The sequence below is a fragment of the Populus trichocarpa genome, chromosome 2 (genome assembly GCF_000002775.5).
Source record: "Populus trichocarpa isolate Nisqually-1 chromosome 2, P.trichocarpa_v4.1, whole genome shotgun sequence".
Classification (NCBI taxonomy): Eukaryota; Viridiplantae; Streptophyta; class Magnoliopsida; order Malpighiales; family Salicaceae; genus Populus; species Populus trichocarpa.
Genome location: NC_037286.2, coordinates 12,471,797 through 12,490,910, shown reverse-complemented (window position 1 = coordinate 12,490,910; position 19,114 = coordinate 12,471,797). Strand labels below are relative to the sequence as shown.

The following is a 19,114-nucleotide window of genomic DNA, read 5'->3' as shown; positions in this document are numbered from 1 at the left end:
TGGTTCCAATATGCTGCCATGATGCAAAATCTTTTAGTGTGAAGGTAATTTGTATAGGAAATTCTAATTAACTAGCATATTATTCTGTATTTTATAGAGGGTTAATAATAAATTTTTTAAAAATATAAAAATTTATAAAAAAAATATATTAAGTGAAATAATCTTAGGGCTGGTTGCACAGACAAGCCCAATAATATTGGATCTGGTGGTCAAGAAGTCCAAAAGCTGTTAGGTCTGGCAGTACAGCTGGACCCTACGCTAGTAGATCCTGTTGAGAGGCAGGACGCAACGCTATTCGGTCATGTTGGACAACAGAGCCAGCCTTAAATGAAAAAAATTATCATCATCTAACTTTTGTATAATATAAAAAAAGTCTCATCAATTTATTTCTTTACCGTATGAAAAAAAAATAAAAAAATAATTAAAATTGAACATATTTGGGTCTGGCTGCGATTTGAGTCTGGTTAAAATTTAATTTAATTTTATTTTCAGATCGTTTTGATATCTCAATGTCAAAAGTAATTTTTTAAAAATAAAAAATATTATTTTAATGTGTTTGTAAAAAACAAAAACTTTAAAAAGCAATAATTATCGTAATTTCAAATATCTTTTAAGATATTTTTGAAGAAATAATAGATTTAAAGATGATTTATAAAGTGAAAATCATATAATTAAAAGGGTTGTAGATTTTATTAAAAGAAATTACAAGCATCACTCAATTTCATGAATTAGATGCTTGATGGTGTGTGGTAATTTATTAGTTTGGACTAAAGAATATGTTGGAGACAAAAGCTTCGATAAGATTTATATAAGAAATCTTATCTTAATCTTATAAAATGACTCTTTAAATGTTTTTTTTTGTATATCAATATCTTTTTTAACTCCCCTAATTTCAGAGTTTCTTCAAGCACCAACCAGCTTTTGACTTGTGGCGGTTACCCAAAAGTGACTTCCGCACTTTAAATAATATTTAAAAGAAAAAAACACATAACAGCTACTCTAATTGCCTGCCACTTGCCGAATCCACAGATACCCCAACTCTCAGTTCTAGACAGCTCAATACTGCCACGTGTGTGTGTCTATATTAAAGAAAAGAATAAAAAAACCCAAAATCTAAAACATTTATAAACCACACGTCTCTCTTCTTCTCTTCACTTCCATTGTCTCCCTTTCCTTTCCTTTCCTTCGTAGCTCTTACAAAAACAGAACCCTCAGTACAAAAACTTTAATTAAAAAAAAAAAAAAAGACATCTATTTCTGTTTCCTCACTTCTGAGCAATCTCTTGTCTCCCTTTCTCTCCTTCTTGCAAAACAGAACACACAGCACAGAAACCTTAACAGGAAAACCTGACCATCCATAACAACCTGAACCGGAAGATAATCAGAGTCGGTTTTTGTTTTCTTTCAATGGTGTCGGTTAACCCTAACCCGGCTCAAGGCTTTTATTTCTTTGATCCCATGAATAATAGTAATATGGGGTTACCCGGTCTCGATTCCCTGCCACCACCACCAACAACAACGGCAGCAACACCATCCAATACTGCTACTGCTACTGCTACTAATACTTGTAAAAATACAGTTTCGACGGTAAATACTAATAATAATCATAATAATACGGTGATGTCGTTCTCGGAGGATTCGAGTAAGAAGATCCGGAAACCTTATACTATTACTAAGTCTAGAGAGAGCTGGACTGAACAGGAGCATGACAAGTTTCTAGAAGCCCTCCAATTGTAAGTATCATTATACTTCTCTCTCTCTCTCTCTCTTCTCTTTTATTCATTTATTTTTGCTTGGTTGCTAGAAAAGAGATTTGGATTTAGTTTCACTTAATTGACAAAATCTCAGCTAAATGAAAGAATTTGAATAAAAAAATAATAAAAAGGTTTTTGAGTTTGATGTTAATGATTGATATAGTAATTTGGTTTTTTTAATTAAAACATTTTTTTTCCATTTTAATTATAGTTTGGATTTTGAACTTGGGACTTTAGTGATTGATTAAATACGAGAATTTGAAAACAAACTGAGGGAATAAAGGGTTCTTATCGAAGTTTGGGTTCTGAGTTTGCTTTGTGGTGTACGCTAGTGTTAATGAAAGCATCTCTTTTTTTTAATTATTATTATTAATTTTAATTGTAATTTGGTTTTTGAAACGAGGGCTTTAGTGTTTGATGCAGAAGTGAGAAGATTTTGGGTTGCTGAGGAATATGGCGAGAGCAATAAAAGTGAAAGATTTTGAATCTTACCACTTATTTTGGTAAAAATATTATTGTGTGTTCTGATTTTTAAAACAATTCAGTTTGTCACATTCATCAAGCTCTGACTGCAATGCCTAACATTCAAACTTCTAAAAATCTTCCTTTTGGTCTTAACAAGCAGAAATTGTTATTCAGTTACGTCACAATATGATAAAGCTTTTTATGGGATTATCTATGTCAATGTGTGTGTAAGGCATATGCTTTCTGACTTGTCGGTTAATAGACCGTGTGCCCTAAAATTCTTTTGGTTACAGATTTGATCGTGATTGGAAGAAGATTGAAGCATTTGTTGGGTCAAAGACTGTCATACAGGTATGTTAAACAATCTAATCTATCTTCTTTAAGCATTATATGATGAGGCCTTTACCGTGTATGTTTCACCAAAATAGGGTCTTTGAGGGAGAATTAGTTTACAATCCTACTATTTGTTGTGTTTTTTTCATGAGGTGATTGCTCCCTTGTGATAACATGCTCAATAAGTTTACCACTTGGAAGCTATGGTCCTTGTTAGCATTGCATGATTATTTGTATATCTTGATTGTGTAGACTGTTGCAAATACTTGAGTGACAGGTTAGTTCACCTTTTGCGTTTGATTTTCTTCTGTCTTATCTACATTTTCCATCTGATATTGTTGTCAACATACGCTTATGAGTTTCATTTCACATAATCATACTTGAACAAATTTGTTAGTCAAAGTCATAACACCTATCTATTGCATACAAGCTTAAGTTTCTAAAATGGTAAAGATAGTTTCGTTATAATGGTCATAGTTGATCAAAGAAGTGATGAAACTCCCTGTTTATGAGTTTACTTTAGAGATGTCCTTAGGATGTGGTATATTAATGGTACCTGAAGTTAGAAATTTTACATAAAGCCTTAACACACCATTCTCAAGTCCCTAAACTCAAATATGATTCGAGGGATTTTGGCCTCCTGAGCATAGGTCAGGACTATGTATTCTTCACTGTTTTCTTGTGCTTCTGTGTGTTTGTATGGGTGTATTTGAATTCAGTCACAGTTATCAGTGAACCACATGTTCAGCATCAAAATGTTTGCATGTAAAATGTAATGGATGTTCTCGGCAGATACGGAGTCATGCACAAAAGTACTTTCTGAAGGTTCAGAAGAGTGGAACAAGTGAACATGTACCTCCACCTCGTCCAAAGAGAAAAGCAGCTCATCCCTACCCGCAAAAGGCTTCTAAAAGTGGTTAGTATGTTCTGCCTTTGTGTTAAGGCTTTGAGAGGGTGGGAGGAGTTTGTGGATTGAATGACTGATTCTGGACTAACCTTTATTTGTTTGTGTATTTCTAACAGCTGTTGTTGCATCACAAGCGACTGGGCTATTTCAATCTTCATCTACTTTGCTTGAACCTGGATATCTCTATCGGCCAGATACAACATCAGATCTTGGAAATCCAATTACCAGTGGATCTTCATCTACCTGGAGTTATAACTCTGGACCACCAGTGAACATGTCACAGATGACTACAGGTTTTATTTTTTTTCTAGCTCTCTTCCCCCACCTCTTTTCTTTTCTTGTACAGGAGCTAGATTTTTTAAAGTAAAAGTTTCAATTATCTTTTTTTCTCAGATGATGCGGGATTGGCTGGGCCAACAATTTCATATAAATGTTGCTACAGTAGCAGTAATGAAAGCACCCCAAGGACTTGGCAAGCTGGCAAAATAATTGATAATAAGGATCAGGGCAAGCCAGAGAGAGGTCAGTATCATGTTTCTTATTTGAAGTTGAGATACAGATGTAGTTGGAAAATGATTGGCCTTTTTCATCTTTTTAAAACCTTTTTTCTTTCCAATCGACGACTTGCCAACCTAGTGCATATAAGCTTTAACCATGCCTTTGTGTCAGTTCAACATGAAAACTTGACGTCTCTCCCTCACATGTCAATTCTAGTGGCCTTTCTTATGATGTTGTCTTGGTCTTCAAATAGTGTTGAAAGTGTTTTCGCTGTTTTAGTTGGGGTGAAAATGAAGTCTTGCATTTGGGATTTGTTTCCCCTTATGGAAGGAAAAAGGTTATATCATGCGAGTCTCTCTTTTCATTCATTGCTGCTATCGAGTTTTTCTATATCATCTTTTCTTCTTTGCAGCTTCTTAATATTCCCTTGTAGTTCAACAAATATAGTGTTGCTTGTGCTGTATCAAACTGACAATTAGCTTTTCAGTTTGACCATAAAGCTTTCATTGATAATACCCCTGTCAAATTGGTCTGTGTAAACCATGTCAAGCTTCCCTGGTGCCTTGGATAACACACTTCGTTGTTGCTGGCATTTAGGCCCTTTCTGCCTCATGGATCTGAAGCTCTCTTTCGCATCTGGAGTTGTAAATAGTGTTATGAATTTTGTGCGCTATCTCATCTGCTGGTAAATTTTCTTGTATCCTATGCATGACGCATTCATGCTGTTCAAAATGCAGTTATGCCAGACTTTGCTCAAGTGTACAGCTTCATTGGAAGTGTCTTTGACCCCAATGCCAGGGATCACTTGCAGAGGTTGAAGCAGATGGACCCAATAAATTTGGAAACAGTAAGCTGTTTTTCTATCTTTTATGCCTTCATGATTTCTCACCATGCAAGTTGGGTTGAGTAGGTCAGTTGGGGTTGAGTAGATTGAGCATAGTTAGAAAACAAAATCGTGCTGCTTATCTTATGAAGTGAGTGGAAGCAACTTTTCTTCTGCCTCCCCCTTTTCTCTACACTCTTTTCATGAAACTATATTATGCTTGTACATAAAAAATCATGGGTTTTGCCTGTATTCGTTTGAAGAAATTTGCCGGTTTTGGTTTTCCTATCATCTGGAAAAAACAAATTTACTCAAGGGAATTTATTTGGCTTTTCCCAGGTGGTGTTGTTGATGAGGAACCTCTCTGTCAATTTGACAAGTCCAGAATTCGAGGATCATGTAAGCACTTGTTTAACACTAGTTAAGCTTTTAACTACGTTGTTTTTTGTGAAATTTACCTGTGATGCCTCTACCCCATCTGAAAATCTGAATTAGGATCCCATTTTCATGAGATCAGACTCAATATCCGTACTTACCTAATCTGATTTTTTTTTAATTCATATTTGTACCGCTGCATGCCACAACTGGTTCCGTTTATTCACCGGTAGTCGAAGGATACTCCAAAAAGTTCTGATTATTCTCAAATGAGGAAAATTAGGGTTCAATTATTCCTTGCATAGGTATAGATATTTTCCTTTTTCATTGATTATATTTTGTGGTGCTCAACTAGTAACTTTATGAAATGATGTCACCAATTGGTCTCTAGGTGGCCTGTCATGATCTCTGTATATTTACCATGACTTTTAAGAACTTTCATTTTACCACTTCCCATTTCCACGTGGTATGATCTCTTAGTTATCATGCCTAATCACTGTCAACTTCCATGAAATCCATGCAGAGAAGGCTGCTTGCTTCGTATGATGTTGACTCTGAGAAAGAAAACTCAGGTGGTTCTTACAGCAATTGCAGTGTTGATAATTTGGGCAACCCCATTCCAGCTATGTAAAGGTGCAATGCAAATTCAGTGAACTTGCTGTACTGTGGACACCAAATAGTAAATGCCAATCTGGAAACGCGAAGGCTGTGTGGATAGGGCAAGGGAGTGAAAGTGTCTAGAAGTTTATCTGTATATATGCGTGTGTTCCATAGCACGTGCTCTTCCTAGTTATGTCAGCTTGTAGTGTCTGTATATACACGTTCCCGTTGCTTTTCAGGATTGTAGGACAGTTATATCGTATGTTGCAAGGGAGATCTTGTAGGGATTTTGAGTGTGTTTTCTATTAAGTATTACTGTAGGTTTCTTGAGGTTTTTGTTTGCGGGAGCTGAAGTTAGGAGCTGTATCTTGTGTATTGACAAAAATAATAAATATGAAGGGGAAACCTTGTGCGTATAATGAAGAATTATTAATTAATTAATTTTAAGTAATAAACTAAAAGAGAGAGAGAGGTTCTCCAGTAGCGGTCTAGCTCTTTTACTATAGCTTAACGTTTTCAGTGTGATTTTTGACGCCGTAAATTTATTTCAACTATAGCTAAAATGTTAAAAAATAAAATTTTTAAAAAATCAAGTTAATCTTCAAAACTTATTATTCAAATAATAAAATCAAAATAATCTTATAAAAAATAAATTATAAAATTAAAAATATAATATTAAAAAATAAAATTAAAAAACTAAATTAAAAACAAAACACTGTTTGAAAATGTCTGAGGCACTTATAGTTACAGTTTTTTTAAAACAAAATTAGTTGTGGTTATAAAAAATTAATTTTTTAAAAAAATATTTGATTATAAAATAAATTTTTACAAGTAAAGTAATAATAAAAAATCTCTATAAATATAAAAGCTTCTACAAAACCAGAGTTGGACCATTAAAAAAAACCTATTTAGCTAACCAAACATTTTTTTTTATCTGTGGTTAAACGAAAAATCAAAAGCTAATTATCCCCGTCTTAGTAGCAGCTGGAGGCGATCTGATTCTGGTCGTAGAGAATTTTAATTATCCCCGCATGTTACAATTCAAACTTGATTTCTGACCTCAACCAAGAGTTGAGGAGTTTCTTAAAATATATTTTTTATTTTTTTTATAAATTTATATGTAAAAATATATATGTATTAAAGAAGGGAAGGGGTATTTTTCAAATGTGAAATAAGCAAGCAAAAGTCCCAACTAGATGCCAATTCCCTGTCAACTCCATTAATTACATCCAACCATAGGCAATCCCTTCCGAAGAAGCATATCAAACCCATTCACCATGCCATGTGGATCCAAGCATGAGATCGTTAGTGTATCGCCTCACAACCAGAGTCGAAATCCACTATCTATATCCAAAACCCATGTCTAGCTCGTGACCGTATATTCCTGGACCATTGCCTGAGGCGGCAAAAGGGTGAGCTTGCTTGGACTTTGACCTGAGCTCCATCTCGATCAGCCTTTGGAGTGCCTCCGGATGATGGCTTTCACCACCAACATCGATAGCTGCCCATCCATTGAGAGCAAGAATCAGATGACATGACAACAAATAAACGTATACCTTGAACACACCTACTAAATGCCTAGCAATATACGAGATGCATGAGTAGGAGTTTACATTATATGGAATCTAATTTAAAGACAGATAAATCATGTATAGCCGAGGCCTGTGAGCGTAACTTTTCTGGGACTCCAAATGGGAAACAGACATCCAATCTTATCGTAGTTAAAATTCATCAATTAGAACAACTAGGTAATTTTATCAACATTTGCCACTGGAAGAGAAATGGTATAATAGATGTGTGCAGAGAAAAATCCTTGAACAATATTAGAGTGAGGAACCCACAGAAAAGGAGGGACTTTGTTGTTAAATATAAGGCGATCTGTTTAATTGTTAGAAGGCAGAAAGGAATCAACTAGAAGCTGAGTCTGTACCTTGAGGTGGAGTTCCAAGGGCACCAAAGTTGGGCTGCCTTTGACCAAAAGGGAAACCCTGCATTGGACCCGGTTCCTGCATAAAACCAGTCACCTGATTGCTGGGATGTGGAGGCAGAGGTGCACCTCTGGGAAATTCACGTTGTAGGTGAGCAGGTGGAAAATTGCCATGCATGTGCATTTGTGGTAACACAGACTTATGTGTGCTAGGATCAAATCCAGTCAGTGTGCGGCTGGGGTGATTGAAAGGGGGGCGGAGCATATTTGCTGGGAATTGATTATTAGGAGCATCGTGATGAATGTTCTCAGGGGCTACTAATTTCATCTGAGCATTCATGTTTGCAGGATGAGAACCTAATGGATGGAACATCGGCCCTGGATGATTCAACTGCGGGGGGTGAAGCTGGGAAGAAGATGACTGGACATGGAGATTATGAAACTGAGCATCAGGCTCCCTCATATCATAAGGACCACGAAGAAATGGTTGACCTTCTTGACCTGCAACAGGTCTTTCGTCCCTGAATCCAGAATTCAGAGCCGCAAGTTTCTCAGCAATATCAACTGATGTTCCTGGAGTCTGTAATAGCTCAGATTTAGCTGAATTCCTGGCAAGTAGAAAGTTTTGGAGATTCAGAGGGCCACTGACTGCAATCAAGTTATCCTCTTCTGGAAGTCGAATTTCAACAGACCCATCAAAGCCACCAATCTTAGAGCCCAGTTCAGTTCGAAGATGTGATGAATCCACTTCATTTTGAGGATCAAAGCCTAACAAATGCTCTCCAGTTCTATCTGATACAATTTGCTGTCTTTGCTTTGATGCCAAGACACCACTTCTGTGACTTGACATGCTCAACACAATTTCAGCTGGAGGAAGGAAGCCATCATCTATTACAGGTACGGGTAGCCCATGAAACTCTGAAGCGTTATCATTTGCATGTCCAACAGAGTCCCTTTGACTAGAAACAGGTGCTCCTACTGATTGCAGTTCCTTCATGAAAGCAGTTCCAAAAAGTGTTTCGAGAGTCAAAGCCTTCCCTGGATTGGGAATGTTTTCAGCATCTGCATCTCTCGGCTTGCGAGGTGCATTGCTTGGATTTGCCACTTCAGTATTCTGTAGTCTGTCTGCAACACTGATCTGACTAATCCCTAGATTGGCAGATGGTGCTGCATTATCCAGGCCTGTCCCCTTCTGTAACAATGAAAGAAGGTGCTGGGATGCATGATATTCAGCTTTCTGCTGCTCAATCTTAACATGACCACCACTCCAGCCATGCACAGGTGGCAGCAAAGTTGAACCATTCTCAGTAATTTCTGACAGAATAGACTGTTCAAGGTCTTCACATGTAAGTACAGCTGGAACTACATCTGGTTTATCAGTGTTGGACCTCTTCGCATTATTTTCAACACTGACAGGCTTTAGATTTGATGACAAATGCCTGTCTTCAAGTTCAGAGCTCTGGAAGGGAAAGGTTGGCAGCATGTGATCGGTAGCTTTAACCTGGGATCCACCTTTTTCACCACCAACAATTAGTGAGAGCAAATCATTTGGCCTGCCAGATGGGAGATTGTCGACTGGTTTCTTTTCTGCTTGAGGAAAAAAAGGGGGGGGGGGGGGGTGAAAGAATTAGAATTCAGTGATACAAGTTAAGCTCTAAGAGAGATAGTGGACGGTGGACAACATATAACGATGAATGTGTTGTCCATATACCTTCTTCGCTAAACCACTGAGCAAACTTGGAAGATTGACCGGTCTTAGGGCTCCATGTGTCATCTACTTTAACATCGTGATGCTGAAATAACAACAAAATATATTTAAAGAGTCTACCAATTCATGCTTTAAACTTTAACAGAACTTTCTACTTCAAAAAACACCAGTTCCAAGTACAACACAAGGCAACAATTCATTCTCTGGAAAGACAAAACTAGCTGGGTATGAAGTGTGAACCCATGCTGCTCCACTTGAAGAAGAAAATTCATTTGAATTAGCGAAGTTCATTCACCCAAGTTGATAGCATTCAACTTCTGTACCTTTTTTATTGGGATAAAAGTGAAAAATATTATTACAGAGCAAAATTAAACAGTTCTTATTTTAGTGACACTGGATATTTTACTTCCACACAGCAAACTTTCCATGAGACTTGTCTGACACAGTCTTCATTGTAATTTCATTGCATCTTTTCATGTTTCCACCACAATCTTTATTCAACTTCTGTACCTTATGGGGATAAAAATGAAGAATTTCATTGTTGCCAGCAAAATTTCAGGGTTGATCTTATTATGGCAAGGCTGAAATTTACTTCCACACAGCAAAATTTTCGTGAGACTTGTGTATAACATGATCTTCATTGCAACTTCATCATAACCTTTCATGTTACTACTATAAGCTAGGTGAACCACGTAAAATATGATGTATTCTAGATAAACCTTTACAAAATTTATCCAAAACTCCAGTGAACATAAACCCTAGAAACCTGGGAAGATTAATGTTCAGTAATCTATGGTTGAACAAGGGAACAATTATAACTGACACGAGCTTGCATTGACATGTACAACAAATATTTTTTAAGGTGGCTGCGGATTCTGAAATTGAACAAATCATAATTCCATTACAGCCCTTAAAGTTAGCACCACCAAAGGAATAAAGCAAACAAAAATAAAGTGATTATGAATATAAGCATTGAGAGAGAGAGTGAGTGAGTCTACTGAGGGCCTGAAGATACATACCATAAAAAAAAAGAGAGAGAGAGAAGGGATTACCTCAATGAAACTGGAGGGACCAGTAGAAGCAGTACCATTTAGTGTCAAAGCACTGCCAAAAAGCTTGTCTAGAATTGAGGTTGAATGGGATGAACCAGAGTCACCCACATTTTTATCCCCTGTGACATCCCCGGCATCAAGATCTATTACTTCACAATTCTCAGAAGCTATAAAGACTTCTGAAAGATTTGAAGTCTTGGAGCCAATTTTTTTACTTGAAACATCCAAAACTGATGCTATATTCAGAATCTTTTCGCTCTTGTTATTAATGGAAACATGAGCAATTGGGTTTCTAGGCTGTTGCAAATTCAAATGCATTCCCTCTGAAGATTGTTTTCCATCTTGATTATCTGAAGTCCAGTCTAAAACACAAGTACCTTTAGCTTGCAAAAGGCTTAGCTCAAGTTCATTGCCAGCCTATAGTAATCAACAAAAGGACAGTTAATAAAACGTAATGATTTACTGACAAACAATTAGACACCAACAGGGCAACATAATACCATCACCAACATATGATCACATTTCACTGCCACTAATCTTACTCTTTAACGAATAATGATGTTCTAAGAAATCATCATTCTCATTAATGTTTCTGGAAACATGTGTATGCATGTGTAAAGCAAGTATTGGCCTAGATACTAAATGGTTTGGGAGCCTGTGAAATCACAGGAAAAGGCAAGGATCTAAAAATAAATTCACCTAAGGATGCCTCAGCTGAAAATTCAATATCTCCCTGCAAGTGATATCTGTGGAGATACTAATCAGTACCAGATACTATTTTGCAAAGTAACTATATAAATAAGATCTACACCAGAATCGTGGAGTAAAGAACAAGTAAATGGCAATATATCATATAACAATCAAAAAGCTAAAAAGGGAAAGAGAAGTAAATCAAGCAGCCATTGGTGATGCAAAGGTTTTCAACCACAGCCAGGAGACTTCCTAACAATTCTGACAGGCAGCATAACAATATACTAGCAATGCCAAAGCCTTGTGCTTAATTTGATAAGAGGAAGATGGTTTGACAACAAGACTATTACACACAGATTAAAAATGCAAGTTCCATATGATAGGCACTTGCATGATTGTGGTATGTTAGATAATCTCCCAAGCACTGCTTAAGAGGCATGAATGTAAAATGTTGCTCTGTTAAGAGAACATTGTAAAACTTACTCCCCATGTACTGGGAAGAGCCTGAGGACTACTTGTCAAAAATAATATTGAGAAAAAGATATAAATGAAGAGCATCCTGACCAGCCAAGTTTTCAATGCACATATATTTGATGAAAAATATAAGAGAATCACCTCTGAAGGAAGAGGATTGGTTAAAGATTTTGTTCCCGTACTCTTCTCTGCTATCATGCTTGAAAATCCTGGAGGCACAAGAGGTCTAGGTACAGGAGCTTGTGAGGGATGGAGAGGCTTATCAAGCTCATTAGTTGGCATAGGTTGTATCACAGTCTTGTCCAATTCATTGGTTCTATTCAGAAGTCTTTTATCATCTTTTGAATCCTCCAGTAACTCGGTAAAATCAAACTTATCTTTAGACTTTTCAGGTTTCTGGTTTTCTTGGAAAGCTTTATGTTGTTCTTTCCTCATTGATTCAAAAGAAGCTGAAAGGACATGATATGTTAAACTTGCATTCATTTAAGGAAACCTATCACTGGACTAGAAGCAAAGTAGAATTGCTTGCTCTTCCATAGTTCCATATGAATCCTATAGAAACAGAGACGTTACCTCTTCTCTTTCTTTCCTCCTCTGCTCTGTCCTCGCTTGTGGATTCAGATGAACCAAATGTTTCATCATTAAGTGAATCATTAGTCTCCCTACGCAAATGAGGCCCTGCCTGAAATGTTACACAGAAGAGTTATACAAACTTCAAGAGGAGAATTGCTAGAAAAAGACTAAAGTACTTATTAAAAGCCATACACACCACCAAACCCAGACCCAGACCCAGTTAGACATTAAATGGCTGACAGTATAATACAAACAAAACAAAAAAGAACAGGTTTCACCTTATAAGGGCGAGGCGGTTGATATGGCTCATTATTCCTATTGATCTGGAATTGATCGTTAGATCGAGACTTAGGAGCTGATGGCCCTGCAGCATATGCAGATGGTCTAGGAAAAGAACCACTTCCAAGAAGTCCATCATGCTCAGGTACTTGCCAAGGTCGCCGAGATTGGTTAATGTAACGCCTTCCAGAATCTAGACATATACACATCCTTCATCCAGTCAATAACTGTGGCTGGATTTGTAATTTAAATATTTGCATTACAGACCAACAGTCCATTGAAATCTCACAGACAGCATATATTAAAAAATAGCCACAGAAATTTAGTAAATAACTGCAGTAATAGACACATTGAGAATATTTATGTTTCTCCCGAGAGCATACAAGATGCATGTATAATATGAGAAGCCAACAGAATCAAAGTCATTGGTGATGCAGTTTGTGGTCTGCTCTTTTTGTTCCAGAAGTAGGGCATGAGGGAAAAAGAAAAAAGAAAACGCTGAGTTAAATGAGGGGGGAAATCTCATTCACCTGTCTAATGACGACAGAGTACATACTACACATGAACTACAAACTACATCCTATTTCCTGCTGCCAAGCTTCGAAGGAAGTTCGAACCAAATTCAAATCAGCCCTAAACTTCTCAAACTTAAGTCTGTCAGCATTTCATAGCCACATCATCCATGATAGGAGAATTTGGAATAGCTTGGAATTGGTATTTATCATTCTGCTAACTACTACTAATTTCCTAGAGTTCCAAAAAAAATCACATTCCCTGAAAATCCCAAAAGAGTAGAGATATTTATGAACCCACATTCCCTGCATGGTGTGTGCTAAAAATTAACTGTAAGCAACTAAGTTCTTCAAATTCCATAAGCAGGTTAAGCCATGATACAATAAGCCAACTTGCATCAAAATAATTGCCAGCCTTAAGGTTTGAACAAACTCATGCAAATATACAAAGCAGAGGCCAGAGAAGTTTTACATTTTCCCAGCATTAAAGATCATCTCAGTAGATTGTTCCTTTGGAACAAATCACAAGTTTTTTTGCAGGGAAAACGCATCAATTTATTCCAAAATCTCTAATCACTTTTCAAAGCCTGTGATTCACAGTCTTATGCTGGGAAAACACAGGAGGTCATTCCCTGTGAGTTATACTATTCTGTTCCTAACAGGTTGGTTTAATCATCTTCTCGTTTCTTAATAAACAGAGAGGAAAGGAGGATTATCTGTGTGGTATAATAGTTACTTACTAACGAAAAACTAACTAGAATTTTTAATGACAATTAGAGGGTACTCAAGTTATGTGGGTCTACACAAAACACGAGTTTGATTCTCTTGGCTGTCAGCAGTGAACAATTCCACATTTGGGCTACATCCACAGACATGAGCCTGAGATTTCTCTCGAACATGCAGGAGGAAGGGTTTCTCAATAACAATGAAAGCTCAAGCACTGCACTAGTGGTTGTTGGAAGAGCCATTTGAACGATATCATATTTTGAAATGGTATGCCACCTAACAAACTCAATCTTGCCAAATATGAAGTAATTGATCAACAGCTCGGTACTAATAAATGGCTTAAATTACAAAATGCTCAAGGTATTACTTTCAGATGTAACACATGATGATAGTAGAGCAGTAATTTTATAAATCCTAGTCCATCCAGCTAACAAGGAAAGGGAATTCTTTCCCACTCTTAGTAGAGTAACTGGATGTTCACCATGTAGCAGCTTTTCCATTTAGCTTCTCATAACAGAAGTAAAAATAACCATAGCATTGGTACTGACATTTTTAACATAACTGTTTAATTATTACCAGGACCCAAAAATGCAAGCTGGGCCACATGATGGAACAATCACCAGGACAGCAAATTTACATCAATTCTTACCTGAATCCCAATCAGATTGAGAGTCACTGTCTCGATCACTCCTTCCAGAGGAACGACTATCCCACCTTCCATGAATACCTCGAAAAAAATTACTTGAGTCCCCTCTAGTGGGTGGGGATGAACTATTATCATTACATCTAGAACTTTGTGATGATGAACTGACAGGAATTCTATATCGGTCCTGTGAAGTGTCCTCAAATTCACTAGCACGGAAGAAAATGGGAATTAGTTTCACAGCAACACATGAAGAAAGCAGTAGCAGTATCGACTACAACAGACACCATTTCATTCAAATTTGTAAGAGATAAAGGTTCTGCAAACAAGAAATAACCACATAACCTGTGATACCTTAGAGATGGTTCATCAAACCCGCTTGGTAATTTTTTGCAAACATCCAATTCACTCAGGGATAGTAGAAATTTTCTTGTATATGAAATTTTTAGCTTCCTGTATCATTCAAACAGCCAATATCACTTATTAAAATCCCACCAGAAACAAAATGAGCAATACCAAAAAAAAAAATTCAAATCAACCATGAAAATCGAGTACATGGGAAAGAAATGTCATTACTTTTGTGGTTCGTTGCTTGTTTCCAAGTACTGATTCGATCCAAGTTGATCTTCACTTGGTAAACTCATTCTGCTAAAGCTTAGGTACATCGACAACCAAACACAATTTTATCACTCCTGTTCTCTATCCACTAATTACTACAAGTAAGCTCAAATTTACAAAATCCCGCATCAGCTAAACCATGCTCATATTTCCAATCACCATCTCTCCGTTTTCAATAACTATATATGTTCAAAACTATTCCTCGATATAACCCAGACAAGTTCACTAACAAAAAATTGCTAATTCACTGCCAGGAATTCGTCAGTGATCACTAATCCGGCGCATGTCCAATCAGATTCAACACACCCAAGTCAGTACCAACCAAGAAATGGTCAGATATAAGCTAACACCAAGCTGAAACCATTAACTGATCCAGATCCATCCACCATAAAATTCATTAAGAAATATGGACAAAATCTTACTTAGCCCAACAATGAAGCTTGAATTTCACATATCTGCAAAATATCACTAATCGTTCATTCTTTCTTTGTTTTTAAAACCGGAGTTTAAAATACCGAACCCTAAGATATCTAAACAGCGCTTGATTGTAAAAAAATTCTTAAGATAAAGAAGTTGGATATTAGATCGAATTAGACAAATTCTAAATCCTGAGGTTTCATTTGTGCTAACCTCCAGAGACTAGGGTTTTTGTTAAGAAAGGAGCTACCTGGATCCAAGGAGAAGCAGAGAGGGAGGGAGAGCGCGCGAGAGAGATTGTGAAAATTAGGGTTTCAAGCTCCGATATTTTCCATTTGAGCGGAGCGACTGGTACTATTTCTTTTCTTCTATTTTTCTTAGAGAGAGAAATTGGGTGTGGCAGGTGGCAGCGAGTCGCAGAAACGAGGTTATTCGCATTTTACAAGATACGTCAGCGATTAAGGAAATATTTAATATTTAATAAAATAAAACTATACTATATAACGCAGGTGTTTGTTGAATTATCATAAGCGTTCAATATTTTCGGTTCAATTTAGTTCTATATTTTTACAAATAAAAAAAATTCAACCAAACCAAATGTGTGTATTATCAAGCCGAAGAAAAAATCCGTTTAAACATATCAATTTCGGTTCGGTTGAATTCAATTTTCCATATAAAAGATCTGTGATTTTTTGGGAGGGTTTTTCGGTTTTTTTTTTGTTTGACCAATTTATTAGGGCTTTTGAGTTGTGTTAAATCTGATTTTTATAGGATTTTATAGCCAAAATCATATTTTCATCAAGAAGCATTAGAAATTTCAAACATCACTCTCATACTTGAGCCTCCATTTAGATAATCTAAATGCATTTATGGTTTTAAAATTCTATCCTATCCCAAATTATTGTATTGGTAACGAAGCTAGCGCGCAGAGAAGAGAATGTTAGGGGTAAAACGATTCCAAGATTCATTTTATAACCTTAAACCAGAGATTTCACTGGCAAGAAAACTAATCTGAATGACCTACAGATACAACTCATGTTAAATAGATTTTCTTTGCTGATTCCAAGAAACAAGAAAATGATCTACGCCCTGGCGTGGAATAAAAAAAGAGCTATTTAAGAGAACAAGAGGGGAGAATTTAAAAGACCAAAAATTAGAAGAAAAGTGTTGAAGAAGAGAAAGAATGTAGTTGAAAAAAAGAGAAAAATTAGGGGCTGGGAGGCAAAAGGATGTAAGTTTCTAATTAATTCATTGTCAACTGATCTTAATGTCAAGAAAATTATATATAAATAATAAAATCTTAATCAGAATTAAATTTGGATTTAAAATCTATTAACTAATAAAAATATAATAAAATAATATAAATTGAAGTCCAATAATAAAGATAAATAAAATACAATAATTTAGGCTTTGATGAGCCTAATCTCTCAACCAAAAAACAAAAGATCAGACTATCCTTCATCATCGATGATCATACCCATATGTAAATCATGTTATAGGTCCAATATCCCTATCATTTCTCTCGAGTTGGAAGAACTCAACCCCGTCGAATATAGTTCAAGATGGCTTCTTCCAAATATTATGATCAAGTTGTTATAATATCTTTTTGGTAATATAAATATAGTTTGATTTTGGTAGTTTAGCACATGAATTGGGATTCAAATCTCATTATCTCTAATAAAAATAACAATAATGTGTATATTCAAAGTAATATTAATATGTTTTTTTTTTTATGTAAAAAGTAAAGACAAGAGGACAAGTTTTTCAAAAGAATCATCAGGTATATGTTTTCAAAAGATAACGATCAACTTTCTTTTTTTTTGTGATTTTTTTACATTTTTTTTTCCTTTTAAAAAAATCAAAAAAAAAAGTGCAACTAAAATAAAATAAAAAATTACTAAGTAATTGACAAAAAAGTAAAATAACAAAGAAGACCTTTAAAACTCTTTCTTATTCGTACCTTTTTCAAAATCTGATTTGTTATGCTGATTGCCCGTTTACTATTTTGTTGTTACTGTAACAGAAGTCAAAACTACCATAGCTAGTTGAGGGAGATAGCGTGTTGGCATGGATGTCTAGTTGCCAAGGTTGAAGGCGTTGTTGTCTGGCCAAAAGACTGGTATGGTGGTTCTGTTAGAGGATTTGCTGGTATGGGTGGCTGTCGTTGTTATCTTAGCTTTATTTGCAGGGACTAAGTGATGGGATTGTATCTGTTGATGCACGGAGAAGGTGAACATAAATATTAGTTAAACTAGTTTTGTTCGTTCTTTTTTAATCAATTTTAAAATTTTAAAATAAAAACTGAACCAAATTGATTTTTTTTGGGGTTTTTAAATTATTTCATTTGATTCTTTTGATTTTCTTAATTTAATTGGTTGTTCAGTTTTTTTCTCACCCCCGCAAACACTAACTTATATGTGATTTATACCCTGATAGATTTAACTTCGCTAATCACTTTGAAATTCTTTTGTAAAAATCGTGTGATACTAAAAAATTGAGGTTATTTGAATTATTATTTTTTCATTTATATTTTTTAAAAAATAACAGGGGTGTAATTTTTATTGGATCTGATCTGTTAGTGAAAAAATTTCTTAAATCTATTTTGATTAATTTATTGTGATTTTTTAGGATTTTAAGAAAAAAATTTGTTGGGATAATAATTAAGTGTGTTTAATATTGCGGTAGCTTTTGTGATTGTGGTATGAAAAAAGTAAGTTTAGAAAAATCACTTTTAGTTGTGGTTGTTTTGATTAAAATATGTGTTTGGTTAAAATTATGGTTAAAGTTATTGTTTAACAAAAAACATGTCCAGAATGTTTGGTTAAAATAATGGTTGAAATTGATGTTGGTAATAAAATGATCTAAAAGTACATGCATTAATTTTTTATTTTTCAATTACATTAATGTGCATTTTATTATCAATACATTTTAAAAAACAATCATGCAAATTACAACACCAATTTTATTATTCCATTAAACTTACTGCAATGCCATCACAAATATAATCCATATACGAAGACCTCTAGTTTTAATGGAATTGTGAATATAAAACCACATCAATTAAAAAAATTATTAAGAACAAAATCAAGATGAAGATCAAATTATATAAATAATTGGTGAGAATTAACATATATATATATATATATATATATATATATATATATATATAATTTACAGATATAAAAACTTTGATCTTGGCAACTTTTTAACTTATACAAAAACTACCTAGTATTAATTTTTTGTTATTTTGGTTTGGGTAGCAAATTAACAATAACAAAACACAGCTTAATGAAAAACAGAGGAGAAATGTAGCAAAAGCATGTAGAAATAGATTCTCAAAAACTGAGTTCAAAACTCATTTATTAGTAGGGTCCATCCATGAAAATTGTGTTTTGTTTTGTAACAAAATAAGATGAAATCACGGTTAAATAAAAAAATTATCGCAAACACATAGTCAAACGCTCAAGCTTGAGTCCGTTTGGATGGATTGTTTGATTGTGTAAATAATTTTTTTTTTTAAACTCAGGTAATTGTTGGAAGTGGAAATTCTTTGTAAGAATATTAAGATATGCTGGATTTCCCTTGTAATCTATTTCGAATCCTATAGCTCACATTTTATAATATAAAAATATGTTTTTATAAATTTTCAATTTAACACATGCATTTAATATGTGTTTGGTTGATAAGTAGATTATGGGTCTATGATCATGTCCAGAAAAAAAAATAACTGGTTAGCATAT

General features: G+C 35.2%; 2 protein-coding genes across 3 annotated transcripts; one reads left to right on the top strand and one right to left on the bottom strand.

Annotated features, from left to right (window-relative positions):
* The first annotated feature begins 1,140 nt into the window (after positions 1-1,140).
* On the top strand, positions 1,141-6,181 carry LOC7457357 (protein REVEILLE 5). 2 transcript variants are annotated; one of them, XR_002980027.2, is made up of 8 exons: positions 1,141-1,733; positions 2,513-2,570; positions 3,345-3,468; positions 3,576-3,752; positions 3,853-3,981; positions 4,695-4,931; positions 5,120-5,179; positions 5,679-5,758. XR_002980027.2 is itself a non-coding variant. In XM_024594177.2 (8 exons), the coding sequence occupies exons 1-8, from the start codon at positions 1,408-1,410 to the stop codon at positions 5,784-5,786; spliced, it is 1,092 nt and encodes a 363-aa protein (XP_024449945.1). In that variant the 5' UTR covers positions 1,143-1,407; the 3' UTR covers positions 5,787-6,181. The 2 variants fall into 2 exon arrangements, 1 of the variants encoding a protein (XP_024449945.1); XM_024594177.2 differs by having other exon boundaries at positions 1,143-1,733; positions 4,695-4,804; positions 5,679-6,181.
* A 653-nt stretch (positions 6,182-6,834) lies between these two features.
* On the bottom strand, positions 6,835-15,797 carry LOC7497222 (uncharacterized). The gene is made up of 10 exons (XM_024594406.2): positions 14,916-15,797; positions 14,694-14,792; positions 14,346-14,548; positions 12,458-12,651; positions 12,180-12,288; positions 11,748-12,055; positions 10,443-10,859; positions 9,394-9,475; positions 7,686-9,269; positions 6,835-7,256 (listed from the first exon to the last, which is right to left on the bottom strand). The coding sequence occupies exons 1-10, from the start codon at positions 15,002-15,004 to the stop codon at positions 7,096-7,098; spliced, it is 3,246 nt and encodes a 1,081-aa protein (XP_024450174.2). The 5' UTR covers positions 15,005-15,797; the 3' UTR covers positions 6,835-7,095.
* Positions 15,798-19,114: the final 3,317 nt, after the last annotated feature.